Source organism: Bison bison, unplaced genomic scaffold (genome assembly GCF_000754665.1).
Source record: "Bison bison bison isolate TAMUID 2011002044 unplaced genomic scaffold, Bison_UMD1.0 scf7180017864371, whole genome shotgun sequence".
NCBI classification, from domain to species: Eukaryota; Metazoa; Chordata; class Mammalia; order Artiodactyla; family Bovidae; genus Bison; species Bison bison.
Window position 1 is genome coordinate 12,703,037 of NW_011494943.1, and position 15,707 is coordinate 12,718,743.

General features: G+C 52.8%; 1 protein-coding gene and 1 long non-coding RNA gene across 10 annotated transcripts; one reads left to right on the forward strand and one right to left on the reverse strand.

The window, feature by feature from the left end:
- LOC105000458 (secreted and transmembrane protein 1-like) lies at positions 1-13,484 on the reverse strand. Of its 9 annotated transcripts, none has more exons than XM_010856375.1 (6): positions 10,902-11,001; positions 2,515-2,668; positions 2,015-2,329; positions 1,405-1,437; positions 994-1,154; positions 1-620 (listed from the first exon to the last, which is right to left on the reverse strand). In XM_010856375.1, the coding sequence occupies exons 2-6, from the start codon at positions 2,600-2,602 to the stop codon at positions 606-608; spliced, it is 612 nt and encodes a 203-aa protein (XP_010854677.1). In that variant the 5' UTR covers positions 2,603-2,668; positions 10,902-11,001; the 3' UTR covers positions 1-605. The 9 variants fall into 9 exon arrangements, with proteins under 9 accessions (XP_010854677.1, XP_010854676.1, XP_010854674.1 ...); XM_010856374.1 differs by having other exon boundaries at positions 1,405-1,440; XM_010856373.1 differs by lacking the exon at positions 1-620 and adding an exon at positions 627-768.
- Positions 4,325-6,874, forward strand: LOC105000457. Its single transcript, XR_826747.1, has 3 exons — positions 4,325-5,222; positions 5,500-5,645; positions 5,732-6,874. It is a non-coding gene; the product is annotated as an uncharacterized LOC105000457 (long non-coding RNA).
- Positions 13,485-15,707: the final 2,223 nt, after the last annotated feature.

The window sequence follows — 15,707 nt, forward strand, 5'->3', positions numbered from 1 at the left end:
ACAGTTTGGGGTACTGTTTGATATACATTTGGGAACAGGAAGGGGCAGCATGTGGGGCAGGTGACAGAGAGGTCTGGGGGAGACCAGGGAGGTTGGACACAGATTCCACCAGCAGCCACCTGTCCGGCCTCCCATCCAGAGGGACTGCTCTACCCTTTGGGGGTGGTGGAGGAGGCTTCATGCATCATCTCAGGCCACTGATATCCTCATTTTGGTTCCACAGGTGCTTCCCGGAAGGTCCCTCAAACTGGTTCTTATTCATGGTCCAAAGAAAAGAGGGTCCAAGAGGGTCTTATTCATGGTCCAAAGACATGATCGGCCGAGGACCCCATACTGGGGCATCTCCCAGGTGACTGCAGCGTGGCACTCCTGCCCAGAGGAGGAGCCCAGGCATGGGTTGGGTGGAGGAGGGGGGAGGGTCCTGTTAGGTCAAGTGCTTTGGAACTTGAGATTTTTGTACTTTGGACCCCAGGACCTACTAAGGACCCCTCCTTGGCATGTGTGTTAGGGAGAGGCCAGGATGTTGCCAAGCTTCCTAGTTCTTGGCCTGGTCGTGCCCACAGCGATTCCGCTCTGCGTAGTGCGGTGCACTGGGTACTCCGGGCTCAGAGCCTCCTTACCTGGGGGAGAGAGGAGGGAGGGAGGGAGATGAAAGCCACGTGCAGACACCCCTCTGTCTGCAGGTGCATCTGCAGACACATCCACCGCCCACACATCTTAGGTCTCGTGGAAGGAGAAGGAAGCCCGCATGCCATCGTCCAGGGGGTCCTAGGGACAGTGTGGAATCAGTGGCCTGTCTGCGGTGGGGCATCTGTGTTCTGGGACTGGGACTGCATTTGCTGGCTGGGGTCCTCTGGGGAAGGGGCACTGCTCACTCTCTCTCACTAGTCTTGGTGGGTACATGGACATGGGGCAGAGTGTTTATGCCAGGTCTGAGATGACCCCATGCGAGATCCCCTCCCCAGCCCACTGACCAGGCACAGTGGCCCATACCTGCTGGAGCCTGGAGAGTGGGTAACCACGCCTTCGTTGCCAGGCCAGCGCGCAGATCAGCAGGATGGAGAGGATGACCAGGGCGAGGATGGGGAAGACCACGTGGTTCTGGCTCTTGTCCTCGGGATCAGTCTGGAGACTGCGCAGCGTTATGCACGGGCCTGCGGGGTGGGGCCAGGCCCTGCCTCCTTTGTTCAATTGTGCAGGAGCCCCCACCACCTTGGGGGCACCCTCAAGGGGGACATCGCTTGTGGTTGGGAAGCCCATGGGTGGGAGAGTGGCAGGGGGATGGGTGCATGGGATGGGCAGGGCTCCAGGCACAGAGGGTGAGGGTGTCTGTGGAGGGAAGACCCAAGGGGGCTTTCTGGGGGCTCCCCTCCTGTAGCCCAGGATGAAGATAGGAACACCTACCTGTGGGAGGTGTGAGAGGCAGGTAATGCGGGTCTGCTAAAGAGACACAGGGCAGGTTGGTGGGGGCCTGCCCAGTGCCTGCCCTGAAGCAGCCCCTCCACCCCAGGTGTCAGATGAGCCCTGGATACAGGAGTTCATAAAGGCCTCACTGTGTCCCCCGCCCAGGGCCCGGCTAGGCTGAGGGGTGCCTCTCAGCCCCTCCCACTGTTCCTGGTCCGGGGCAAAGCTGGACCCCTGCTTCCTGTCCCCAGCGCTCAGGGTGACTCTGACTGCGTATGAACAAGCGAGGGTGGGGAGGGAGCGACGGTTACTTGGGGAGTTTGCAGCAAAGCAAGGGGTGGGGGTGGGGGGATAGGCGGTGTTTAGGGAGGGAGGCGCCAGCTCCCTGAGCACAGGGGGACAGTGAGCAGGCACACGTGCTGGGGCTGCCGTGAGAAGCTCAGAGAGAGCACAGCCGTGGGTGGGGCAGGGTAGAAGTCCTCTTCAGGCCTCATCTCCGTGGCTCTGGGCACCTCAGGTGGGCAGGAGTCACTCCTCCCAAATTGTTCCCCCGCCCCCAGCCAAACAGAGCAGTTCTTGGGGTCAAACCCCCGCTCTCTGCTCCGCTGACCTGAGACGTTCAGGGTGGTGCTTTCGACATTTCTCTGGCGCCCCTGTAGACTCCACTTGTACTGCCCTGCCTGGATGTCCTGGGCTTCTTCAATCACCAGATGGGCCTCACCCTCCCAAATCCGGAGCTGCCATCCATCCTGGCAGAAGTCTCCTGGGGGCTTTACACTGAAGATGAGCTTCCAGGGTGCTGTGTGGTTCGCTTTCAGGGAGATGTTGATGTGGGAGAAGGCATTGGAGATGCTGCAGCTCATCGTGGCTGGCTTGCCCCTCAACACAGAAACCACACCCTTGGTGCAGTTGGGGTTGTCCCAGGCTGTGGGGGGAAAGTCACACGTGTGGGTCATGGCTAGACCTCAGGACATCCACTGACTGTCCTTCCTGGGGTCACTGGCATGACCTGGAGCCTGGGCCCCTCCTGGCCTGATCTAGGTCTCTCCTCCCACACCCATCTTGCCCCTGCTGGGGTCCCCCTGGCAGAGTTGGGACCATGCGACTTACTTCCACTCTGAGCACTCCTGAAGGCGGCCAACAACAAGAGGACCCAGAATATCCGGGGAGCGAGGAGAGTGGATGCTGACGTCAGCATGGCCAGCAGGACGTGGATGAGTTTTAAGGGGTCCCTCGTCCTCCTTACTGGTTTTGGGGACACTCCCTGAAGGAAGGAAAGCTGATGAGTCAGAGTTCCCTTAGGCTCCTTGGGAAGCCAGTGAGAGGGGCTGCACCCTGGCCAGGGTGGGTGAGGGTCCCCAAGCTCCTCCCTGACCCAACTGTGTCATGACCCTTCTCGACACCTTTATAATGTCTGCAGTGGGACCACTGTCAGACGGATGAGAAACACAGATGAGACAGGAAACAAGTCCCTGGGACACAAGTCCATTTATATTGCTGGGTTTATCTTGAATTTTATATAAAACATGCAAAACTCCCTGAGCATGTGTCCTGTAGAGACGGTCATGACACACAGAATCTCGTGTGGCCACTTGAACCTGACACCAGCCTAAGACCACCTTGGATGCTCCCTGTCCCTCTTGGCTCTTGCATTCTGAGGATTGGCATTTGGGGACATTTGGTCCACTCTCCAGATTTGCTTTTATCAACAAAAAGAGCCTTCCTGTGCTACCCGTGAGTTACAGTCCGGAAAGCTGAACTTTCACTTCCTCTGAAACAAATGATCATCTCAGGCTTTGACATCCAGTAAAACTGACATTTGCGCTTCCCAAACGGCACAGTGGTAAAGAATCTGCCTGCCGATGCAGGAGACACAAGAGATGAGGGTTCAGTCCCTGAATCAGGGAGATCCTCTGGAGTAGGAAATGGCAACCAACTCCAGTAGCCTTTCCTGGCAAATTCCATGGACAGACTCAGACATGACTGAGCGACTAACACTTTCACTTTTCATAATGACATGTAGCTACCATTAGGTACTATACAGAGGATGAGATGGTTAGATAGTATCACCAACTCTATGGACATGAATTTGAGCAAACTCAGGAGATAGTGGAGGACAGAGGAGCCTGGCGGGTTACAATCCATGGAGTTACAAAGAATGGGATGTGACTTAGTGACTGAACAACAACAAAAAGTTGCTTCACTGCCCGAAAAATCCTCTGTTTTCGATCCATTCATCCATCCTTCCCCCAACTCCTGATAACCATTGATCTTTTTACCATGTCAGGAGTTTTGCCTTTTCCAGAATGCCATGGGCTTCGTACCCTTTGGTTTTGAATTCAGTGTCTCTGATTTTCCTTTTCCACTTTGCTGGGTACTGGGCAGAAGGGCCAGGAGCAAAGGAAAGTGTGGATGTAATTGCTTCCAGGAGCTGAGGGCCATTGGTGACCAGCCCCAGTCCTGACTCCAGGAGATTCTGGGTCAAACAAGGAGAATGACATGGCGAGGGACAGTCTCAGCCCCCAGACCCCTGTGACCGGTGCTCCTGTCTCTGGCTTCCCTTGATGTTCTAAACTTGCTTCTATTCCTAATTTACTGTCAGAAGGACAGCCTTCTTTTCTCACATAAGTACAACATTTGTAGTTGAGGAAGAAAGACGTCACCTGAGAGACACGTGTTCTGTGCACACATATGTATGTGATTTTACATACGTGGAATCAGGTTAAACAGCCCACTACTGTCTCTCTCTTCTCGCCCTCTGTACTGTATGTACAAGGGTGAATGTTGTTGCTCTTTAGTCGCTGAGCCATTTCTGACTCTTTGCAACCCCATGTACTGTAGCCGACCAGGCTCTTCTGTCCATGGGATTTCACTTGCAAGAATATTGGAGTAAGTTGCCATTTCCTTCTCTAGGGGATCTTCCCGACTCAGGGATCAAACTCGCATCTCCTGCATTGGCAGGCACTTTCTTTACCACTGATCCATCAGGGAAGGGTGAAAGGTGGCCCCAAAACACATGTCCACCCAGAATCTGTGAAGGTGATCTTACTTGGAAATAGAGCCTTTGCAGCCATAAAGAGGAGGTCGTATTAGGGCAGCGTGGACCCAATCTAATGTGACTGGCTTTCTTGTAAGAAGAGAGAAATTTGTAAGAAAGAGACACAGGGAGAGGCCAGGAGCTGACAGAGGCACAGACTGGAGGGATGTGGCCACAAGCCAAGGGACGCCACAACCACCAGAAGCTGGAAGAGACAAGGAAGGATATTTCCCTGCAGCCGTGCTGATACCTTGATTTTGGACTTCCGGCCTCCAAACTGGAGGAGGGCAAACTTTGCTTCTTTTGATTTCTTGTTTGTGGTTCTTGGTCACAGCTGCCCCAGGACACTCATACTGGCCCCTCCCTCTTTCCCCAGACCTCAGCTTTCCCCTCATTGGAATAATCATGCACAAACCACAGACACTGGAGGGAGTGTTCTGGGGTCATGTTCTGTCCACTTCTCTGTGTCTGGTTCTCACTTTGTAGTGTGCTGCTGGTGAGGTCTGCCTCCCCAGATCCTGAAAGCTTGACTTCAGTGGCTGCAAGGATTCCCTTTGTCTTAGCTTGTGAGCTGCCCTGTCCCCTTGGCTTCTAGCTCCGCCTCTTCCTGGTGACACCTGGTGCTGTGGAGGGCTGACCAGCTCACCCTGTTTCTGGCCCTTCAGATTTCCGCATTGTCACTGCCTTTGCAAACCCTTTGCTCCTCTTCCTGGGAGTGTCTGTCTTCTCCTTACAGCTTTGTAAGACTTTAACCCCTTAAAGAAACAAACTGCCTTCCAGGGTAAGTACATTTCCATCATCATTTCTCCCCAGATCGTCTTTGGAATAAGGACTCCACGTGTTTATGTTGTCCTGTCTGTCTTTTCCTTCAAAGCTTCAGGGTTTTGTTTTAAATTAGTTTTTGTTTGTTTGTGTACAGTATCCTTTTTAAAAGGCTTCCCAGATGGTGGAATATCCATCACCGTCAAATTTTGTCTATTTTTATGCTCAAATCTTGAATATTCCTCAAGGTCTGTTTGCAAGTGGCATGTCACAGGTCTAATGTTGCTCCTTTCCAGGAGGACAAGTGGTGCCTGAGGCACTGAAGAGTGAAGCACCCTGTCGCCCTGGCCAAGGCACCCCCACCCTGTGGGGCCATTCAGGCCCTGCCAGCCGCAGGGTACAGGCCACTATGCTGTCCATCATGTGTTTTCACCCCAGGAAGGTAGCTTCTCTCTATGGCTGTTTATCTTTCCTTGGACATTAGTTTCTCACAAGAACATTAACACGGTTTTAATTATTTTTTTTTAGAACCAAGAATTTGGTGATTGAGTGAAGAGAGACAGCTGCCCTGATCCTGCCCCAGCCTGCTCAGCATAATGCAAGAGAGGCTGAGATTTCACATGTAGACACAACCCAGTAGCTGCCTTTCAGCAATTGCCAGGATGGGACATAAATAGCTCAACACTATTACTTACTGCTGAGAACCTCATGTGATGGAATGTTCTAGAAAGAGGTGTTGCAACTTCCTGTGCTGGGGCTTTTTCTGGCACCTTAGATAAGATCTGCTCAATTCTTTTCCTGAGTATTTTTTATAAAATAACTTTTCTTAAATTGGAAGGTTCTCATACACAGAATGGTGCCCAGTGACCCATCGGGCCCAAAGGCATCCTTGCTGGTGTTCGACAGTGACTCTTGGCCTCCTAGCCAGAGCCCTCAGGGCTGCCTGAAGGGAGACCCTTGCCCAGGGATGTCCTCCCCTGAGCCTGCCTGAGCAGGCAGGAGATTGATCTTGTGTGCTCATCTCTGGCCACTGACCCGTCCTGGAGGAAGCCTTGGGCAGGACCCCCAGCCTTTCCAGTCTCCTCAAGATCTCCCCTCGGATCCCAGCCACTCTGCTGCTTCCACTGACCTCAGAACAGCCTTTGCCCCCCTGTTCCCCATTGAACGTGGGCCTGTGTGTCCTATCGATGGGGAGGCAGGCCAAGTCTCCCCAGGCTGAAAATACGTTTCCAGGGAGGCCTGCCCACTAGCCCCAAGGCTGGAGCAGGCAGGTGTCCTCAGGGTCACATGGAGGGCTAACCCCCCAGGGACCCAAAGGAAGAATGCCACCTAAGCCTGTGCTCTGAGACCAGTGATCCCCCATGTGTGAGAGGGGGAGCCTCCTGCTGGTGACCTGGCATCATCACCAAATGCCCAGTGCGACCAGGAGACTTAGTGGGAAGGGCAGCTGTGGTCTCTCTGGGAGGGAGACAGCCAGGGGTCTATAGTATCCAGAAGGAATCTCACCCCCTCAAAACCTTTCCTCATCATGTTTTCCTGACCATTGTCCAGCTTTCATCCTTCCCATAAATTTAGGAGTCGTGTTTCAAGTTCCTAGTACACTTTCTGGGATGCTGAGTGAAAAGTGAAAGTGAAAATCACTCAGTCCTGTTTGACTGTTTGTGACCCCATGGACTGTAGTCTGCCAGGGTCCTCTGTCCATGGGATTTTCCAGGCAAGAATACTGGAGTAGGTTGCCCTTCCCTTCTCCAGGGGATTTTCCCAACCCAGAGATCGAACCTGAGTCTTCCGCCTTGGAGGCAGATCCTCTGAGCCACCAGGACGTTGATTGAAAGTAAATGAATGAGTGGGTTCATTCACAGTCCTGAACCACGCAGGGTCTCACTCCATGTGGAGCCAGGACAAGCTAGCCTGGAGAAGCCACCCCCTCTTCAGAAGTTTCCAGGATCCTACTCCCACTCCCTGGGAGAGCACCCTGTCCCTGCACACAGCACACACACACACACAGACAGACACACACACAGACAGACAGACACACAGACAGACAGACACACAGACACACATAGACACACACACACAGACACACACAGACCCACACACACAGACACACACACAGAGACACACACACAGACACACAGACAGACACACAGACAGACACACACACACACAGACACACACACACAGACCCACACACACAGAGACACACACAGAGACACACACACAGAGACACACACACACATACACACACACACAGTGCTGGGGGGAGGGCCCTTAGGGCCCCCACATGCTCTGCCTACAATAGGTGCTCAGTCCCTGCAGACCTGCTCAGAATTCCCTGCAGGGCCGATGCCACACGAAGGGTGCGGTCAGTCCCCTCCAGTGAGCTCTGGGCAGGGGCCCGGCAGAGCTGAATGAGTCGAAGGTCAACCTTGGTCTGCACCTGGACCAGGTGACATGGAGAGGGGGTGACCTCAGCAAAACGGTGTTTTTGCAACACACGCTGACCTACCCAACTGGACTCTGGGAGGGAGCGTATGTGTTGACAAGTAAAAGGAAAGCAAAAGGGACGAAGCAGGCTGAAGTCCAGAGGTCGGGTGAGAGGGCGGATGGTGTCTTCCAGCGGCGAGGGCATGGCCCCCTGGGAAAGGTGTGTGGGGTCCCTTGAGCCTACGTCAGGCTCACCAAACCACCCTCTGCTCTCAATATCTCATATTTTGTCTACCTGCCAGGGAAACACCCTAGAGAGCCTGTCTTGCCAGCCTCCCTGCCCTGCCAGCCTCTCCACCCTAACCTCTGTGGTTTTCACAACACTATCCCTATGTCCTAAAAATTAGTTCTTCCCTGGTAGCTCAACTGGTAAAGAATTTGCCTTTAATGCAGGAGACCCCGGTTCGATTCCTGGATTGGGAAGATCCCCTGGAGAAGGGATAGGCTACCCATTCCAGTATTGGTGGGCTCCTCTGGTGGCTCAGATGGTAAAGAATCTGCCTGCAATGCGGGAGATGTGGGTTTGACCCCTGGGTTGGAATGATCCCTTGGAGGAGGGCATGGCAACCCACTTCAGTATTCTTGCCTGGAGAATCCCATGGATGCAAGAGCCTGGTGGGCTACAGTCCATGGGGTCACAAAGAGTCAGACATGACAGAGCAACTAACACTTTCACTTTTCACATACCCCTATGTCCTAAAAATTATTTAACATTGACTCATTTTTAAACATTAGTATCTGTTTTAGCTTCACCTTAAATACCCATTTGTGTTATTTATTTAGATGTGTTATTTATAGGTATGTTCTCACAGATAATGAAAAGACCAGAAGACTCTGAAAGCAGGAAGTGTCACAGACTTTCTACCACCACTTGGAGTCCTCCTGAGGGAGTATGGCCTGTGCACAGGTGAGCCCTGGCCATCTTCTGTCATGTTGTCCAAGGTTGCTGAAGGTGTGGGCTCCCAGACGGGCACTGGCTGGGACTCCCTGCCGCTCTTCCCACTGCCCCTAAACCTCCAGTCTTCCCTGAGCCTTCCCTAGGCCATGGTGGGGCTCTGCCCTCACACACGAGCCTCTCAGTTCAACTTCATGTGCTTCCTGAGGTTCTCCTCACTGGGAAAGCCCCTGGAGGGTTCCAGAATCTGGAAAAGGAAATGCCAGGGTCCCTTCCCACCAGGCTCTGCTCCCAAACTCCAACCACCATGGGCCTGGCTCCTCATCGTCAGACGATACAGCCTAGGAGCTGGGAAAAACTCCAGGTTGAGGCAGATCCTGGAAACCATCGACCAGTCTCAATTAAACCAAATCTGTACAATGGAGATACAGACTTTTCCACCTTATAGAGTTCAGAAGGGGTGTCTGCAAAGAGCTGGACTGGGGATGGAGGAGCTGGACTGGGGGTGGGAGGAGCTGGACTGGGGATGGAGAAGCTGGACTAGGGGTGGGAGGAGCTCCCCGTGTCCTCAGGCACCTTTGCCGCCCTTATCAGTCTGGGGTTCCACTGCTGTCTTATTTTTAAATTTAGGTATATTTTATGCAATATTTGCCACATATTTACATTTCAAAGTGATTCATTATCTGAAATTCAGATGGGTTTTTAAGTCTGGCATTTCCACTCCTCTGCCTGAGTCCCTCCTCTTGTCTCTGATGCTGCAAAGGACAGGAAAATGGGAGAGAGAGAGGCCAGGGCACAACAGGGGAAGAGAGGGGTGAGAAGGCAGAGGGTCGGGGGTGCTACAGGAAGACTGCATGATGGGGCAAGAGCTGGAGGGGCCCTGAGGTTTCTGGAGTTGGGAAAAGTGAGGCAACAGTTCATCATTTTCTCAGATCACTGTCACAGCTGCTGGTATCTCCATGTATTAAGCTGGGGCACACAGCTGGGATTTGTGCTGTCACTGGGGACCTGATCACATTTGGGAGTCAGTGGAACACCTTGGAAAGTGCATGCCGTTGCCAGCACTTTGTCCTGCCACAGGACCTTGGGGAAACTGAGGCAGCAGGTATGTGGCTCGAGGCTTATCAGCTGACCAGGGGCACAGGGGTTCTCGGTCAGCAGGGATCTCCATACCTGCAGCACCTAGGAGAAGCTGGACCAGGTTTCCCACGCAAAGGCTCAGTGGTAACGTGTATGTACCTGGATATTTACATGGGATGGTGAGCACCCTGCTGTCCAGGCAGGCCTTTGACCAACAGTGTGGAGGGAGGCGACCAACCACCTTCAGGAGACACTGAAACGGAGCCCCAACCCTGGCTCAGAGGGAAGGGATGCCCCAGTCCAGGGAGGCTTTGCTGTGTCCTGTCCCTGCTGCTATGGCCACGAGAGATCCCTACTGGGCAGTAATAAGTTCCTCCAGGCCTGGGGGCTGAGTCTGTAAACCCTTTCCGGCTCACAGCCTCAGTGCAGGCCAGCCCATCAGTGAGCTACTTCTCACTCTCTTTCACAAGGCACTTCCTCTGAGAATCCTCCCCCTCCTTGCACCTGCTGGTTGCACTCTCTGGGGGGTGGAGTGGGGAGAGGGGAGGGGTGGCCTGTACCTTCCCACCACCTTCATTATTTAGTCCCAGGGGATGAGGGCCTCCCAGGGGCTCTGGCTTCTCAGGCACTGGGAGGGGAAAGTGGCTTTCAAATGGCAGATCATTCACCAGTAGTGGGTGGTGAATTGAATTTTGAGATTGCTGCTGCAGCTTAACCAAAAATGAAAGGAGAGCGTAGAAAGAGTCAGTGGAGTGCCCCTCTCCCCCGACCTTAGGGGAAGTCTCAGAGGTTTCGTTCTGTCTTAATGAGTGTTTGTGAGTGAATGAGCTGAGTGTGCATGTGTGCCCCTTGTGAGTGCACACAAGTGTGTATGTGCATGAAAGTGAGCGTGTGGGCAAGTATGAGAGCCACAGTGTTGGCTTGGATGTGAAAGTGTTCCGTCCCAGATGTGGTCCTGGGCAGCAGGGGCTCTGTGCGGATGTGTGGACGTCTAGGAGCTCGAGATGCCAACTCTCCATCCTTCCACAGAGGGGCAGAGCCAAGCCTGGGGCCGCCCTGCAGAGACGCAGTTCCCCACCAGGACTGCGAAGTCTTTGTCTTTTTCACTCCCTCAGCGGAGGCGCAGAGCGCAGATCCTGAGAGCTCAGCGCCCCATCTCCATCAACCCAGCCCCCATTTGAGTACGCTGAGTGGTCCGACACCAGGAGCCCCGGCCACCGCCCCTCAAGCTCTCACCTGCGCCCGGGTACCCCGCCTCCTCCACGCCTGCGTCTTCTGCTCTCTGCCTGCCCAGCCGGTCCGCAGCTTCAGCCTGTCTGTGCGCTGGTTTGCGCGGCTGGACTAAACCCGAAAGATTCCAGGGCGGAGCCAAGCAAGGAGGAGGCGGGAAGGAGGATTCAGAATCCATGCACGTGAGGTCTGACACCCACGTCCAACATTCAGGAAGGAAACATCAAGTTATGGGAAGTCACTCAATTTCAGGAACTGCCCTGAGTTCAGGGGAAAAGATGAGTTTCTTGATAGTGAATTTCTTATTACATTTTTATTAAACGCAGGGCATTAGATGGTCATTCTAAAGAAAACGGTAGGTGGCAGTTTTCTAGGAGAGCCAGTTCCTGAGTTCTCCCCTTTCAAGCTCCATCTGAACAGATCCTCCTTTGGGGAGCTGGGTGTGTTCACCCCCCTGCGTGGATCTGGGGACCTGCTAGTCCCCTGCTGTGTACATCACCCCCACACACAGACACTGGGCAGAGTCCTGCCCATTGAGAATCCTCAGAGCCTGATTCCATCTTTCAGAAATGCAAGTTGGGTCCACCTAGATAGAAGTCATGCTGGGGACACAGGCAGGGATAAGGAGCGAGAGTGAGTAGGAGCAAGTGGTAAAGAGTTTAAACTATAAATTGTCCTTCATTAGCCCTTGAGCAGAAGGAGCCCCTCTTCCCGGCTCCCTCCCCACGGAGAGTCCTAGCAGGCTGTGTATAGAGACACTCTGTGGCCAAAACAGGTGTCCCTGGGGCATACCTGAGTGCCCTCATTCCCAGAGGGTGGAGTCCAATAGGTGCTGACCTCAGAGAAGTGCTGGAAGCCAGGAGTTTCCTTGCAGGGGTGTGTACGTCTCTCATGTAGAAAAGGTTTTGGTGCTTATAAAAATCACTAAGATAGAAGTCTCTCTTTGAGACTCTGAAAGTGGGGAATAAGGGCAATGTGTGAGAGTCACGAGAGTGGGGAAGGACAGAGGTGTTTCAATCATTCTTTGTTCAACTCCAGGCTCTGTTTTTTTCAAATTGCTGGGGGCAAGCGGCTGCTGTTGATTTGAACCCGGAGTCCTTGGTCCACGTCCAGCCTCACTAGCTTCCGGGCTCTCACCAGCAGTGCCCAGATTTCCTGCAGACCAGGAGGAAGGCTGCTGTCATCATCCCGCTGCCTAGCCTGCCTGCGTACACCCTCCCAGCTCCATCTTCCTTGTGGCAGAGGGCCAGGTGTGCAGCCTCAGCTGTGGGCAGCATGTGTCCTGGGAGGTCACACCTGGGGCAGCGGAGTCATGAGCCAAGGGTGACCAGAGACAAAGGGGCATGTGCAGGGCTGGGCCTGGCTCTGTCCCCGCCCCCCCGAGGAGAGAGCCTGGGAGAGAGAGACCCAGCAGGGATGCTGTGGCAGGGGTTGGGGGCAGGAGAAAGAGTTTTTCTCTGTTCAGTGTAGGACATCCCTCATCAGACCTGCACTTCCAATAAAGCCCCCTGGAAGGCAGGAGTGGGGTGGGGGCAGTGAGTCTGAAGGTCCTTCCATGGGGGAGCAGAAGCCTCAAAGGTGTATGGAGAAGGGAGACCCCACAGTTATTGATGGTTTGGAGGTGGGGTGAGGAAGCCCAGAGGTCCGCAGTACCAACTGAGTGCCATGTGGACTGTCCCCTTCCAATAGAACCTAAAGTGACCTGCTGGCAGGGTGTAGAGCGGAGTAAGGGGCAAAGAAGTATTTCTGGGCCACCAGGGGAGAGGCTGTGGACTCAGGCTGGGCAAGTACTCATCAAGTGGGCAGAGAGTTGCTGGTGTGGGTGATGCCCAGCTTTCATGTAAAGAAAGGAAAATGCAGAACCAAGTTCTAGGGGATCCCTGAATTTTGTGGGTGGCAGAGGAAGGGCCTAGACTGGACAGGAAAGAACATTCCAGCTGCCCCACAGGTGGATCCTCTAGATCTTTAAGGAGATCAAGGGCAAGAAGGGCCATTCTCCAGCTGGACTCAGGGCCTGAACGTTGAGCAACAACTTGGTGTCTGGAGCTGAGTTGAACAGGACAAAGTCCTGGCTGTGCCAAAGGAGTAACCTTTGCCTGGTGGATAAATAAACCTCAGAGTCAGTTGTCCTCACAGGAAGGTGCATGAAAGTCAGTGTGAAATTCATCCTCCCCACAAAGAGGCACGAAGGCCTGGGTCCCTGGCCCCATCCGAAGGGCCTCACATATGATCCAGCCTGGGGACCAAATTGCCACATGTTGTGTTTGATCCTTGCCCACCATTCTCCTCTGTGCTGGAGGGAGGGTCTAGTTCCAAGGCCACCTTCCAAATCAGTTCTTGCTTCCCCTCACATCCAGCCTTGCCTAGGGTCTCTCAGTTCATGGGGGCTCCTGGGAAGGGGCTGTTGCAGCAGGAGGAGAGGAGAGTCCCACACACTGATGGGCCTTGAGCTTCAGCTGAGCACTTAGAGTCTTGTCCCTACAGAAAGAGACCTCCTGGGACCTTGATGACAATGGGTATCCTGATAAAGCATTGGAAAATGAAACTAGTTTATGTTGAAAGTAAAGCACTGCAGATGGTGATTGTGGCAATGAAATTAAAAGACACTTACTCCTTGGAAGGAAAGTTATGACCAACTTAGACAGCATATTAAAGAGCAGAGACATTGCCAACAAAGGTCCATCTAGTCAAGGCTATGGTTTTTCCAGTGGTCATGTATGGATGTGAGAGTTGGACTGTGAAGAAAGCTGAGCACAGAATTGATGCTTCTGAACTGTGGTGTTGGAGAAGACTCTTGAGAGTCCCTTGGACTGCAAGGAGATCCAACCAGTCCATCCTTAAGGAGATCAGTCCTGGGTGTTCATTGGAAGGACGGATGTTGAAGCTGAAACTCCAGTACTCCGGCCAGCTGATGCAAAGAGCTGACTCATTTGAAAAGACCGTGATGCAGGAGGAGAAGGGGACGACAGAGGATGAGATGGTTGGATGGCATCACCGACTCGATGGACATGGGTTTGGGTGGACTCAGGGAGTTGGTGATGGACAGGGAGGCCTGGCATGCTGCAGTTCATGGGGTCGCAGAGTCGGACACGACTGAGTGACTGAACTGAACTGAACTGAAACCACTCAAATGTCCCAAGAAGATAAGAGAAATGAACTGTGCTGTATCTCACTGGGACTCCTGTTTACTTCCCAAAGGTAACATTTGTGGACACTTCCTCTTAGAGCTTTCTAGACATTTCTTGTGTCTGTACAAACACTCACGCTTGTCTAAGGCGTGCATCTTTTGCTGTGCAACCTGGGAACCTGTCTTTCAAGGGCACTAGGCTCCCTCAATGTCATCCCTTTACTTCTCTTGAAAGTTTCACCCTCAAATCATAGCATCTGCTGCATCACGGGAAGGGTGGAGTTTCGTTTTGTCTTGGTTCTAGGAATTTGTCAATTTCAGTTCTGATTTCCTATCTGACTACAAACAAATATTCAGCAGCACATTCTTCATATTCCAGAAGTGGTGGCATGTTTATCTTTCTGTTAGCAGCTTGTGACTTCTTTCTAACTTCTGTCCTCATTCTCTGGGCCCCCTCACTGGGACATTTTGCCATTTTGTGTCTCAGTTGCCACACAGACACACACACACAGTTTTTGTAAACGCCTCAGGTCCTTGAGACATCCCTATATCTTCTGGGGTCCCTCCCATCAAAGTGGTCAGTGGGGTAATGTAGATCTTTTATGTACTTGCCAAATGTTTTCAGCTTGAGCTGATTTGTCAATGGTTGGGAGAGGTGGGTTGGAACTGCTCCGAAGACAGAGGATCATCCATTTCTCCCTGTGGTTCTAGCAGTCTTTTATCATATGCTATTAGAAGCATATATGGAAGCTATGCTATTAGATGCAAAAATACTTAAAGTGTTATACACTGAGTCCCCTACATATGAACCTTACATGTGTGTTTTGGGAGCACATTCACAAGTCTAATTTGTGAGTCCAACAAAGCTAGCCTTGGTACCCGACTAACACAATGGCTATGTAGTCCTGTTGCTGCTGCTGCTGCTGCTGCTGCTAAGTCGCTTCAGTCGTGTCTGACTCTGTGGCCCCCATAGACGGCAGCCCACCAGGTTCCCGTCCCTGGGATTCTCCAGGCAAGAACACTGGAGTGGGGACTGCTATACTGTAATCGGTTTGTAATGCATGCGTGCCAAGTTGCTTGCGCTGTGTCCGACTCTGTGCAACACTATGGACTGTAGCCCGCCAGGCTCCTCCGTGCATGGGATTCTCCAGGCAAGAATACTGGAGTGGGTTGCCATTCCCTCCTCTGGGGGCTCTTCCTTACCCAGGAACTGAACCCACATCTCTTATGTCTGCTGCATTGGGAGGCGGGTTCTTTACCAGTAGGGCCACCTTTGAAGACCAATTGGTGTATAGTACTTTTTACACAAATAATACATAACAAACCCACAAACACAAGAAATGGAACGTTTAAATCTTAGAGTGCAGTCTGTTGAAAAATCCAGTAGTGCAGTACTGGCATACAGGGTCTGGCGTCAGGTGAAGAGGCAAGCAGAGTTACTAACTGCAAAAGGAGGGAGAGGAGGTGGGAGATGGTAGACATGAAGGGTGATCAGCAATAGGAGAGGGAGGGCGAGCTGCAACTTCATTCATGACCCACGGGCATAGGTTCTGGTTCCTCACTGAATTCAATTCTATCTATCCTCTTGAAAAACAGATCGGTGATGTCTGGACAGTACATTGATGACTTGGTAACACTGGATTCGGTTCTGAGGGCTGCTGCACAGGTCATGCACTGTTCCATAT

Excerpts from the sequence above, each read along its gene's own strand:
- LOC105000458 (XM_010856370.1), bottom strand. The coding sequence starts at position 11,073 with ATGGATTCTGAATCCTCCTTCCCGCCTCCTCCTTGCTTGGCTCCGCCC. Across the intron at positions 2,330-10,901 it reads GGCGGGGTACCCGGGCGCAG|CCTGGGACAACCCCAACTGC; the intron begins GTGAGAGCTTGA and ends TTCCCCCCACAG. Across the intron at positions 769-993 it reads CACTCTCCAGGCTCCAGCAG|GACCCCCTGGACGATGGCAT; the intron begins GTATGGGCCACT and ends CACTGTCCCTAG.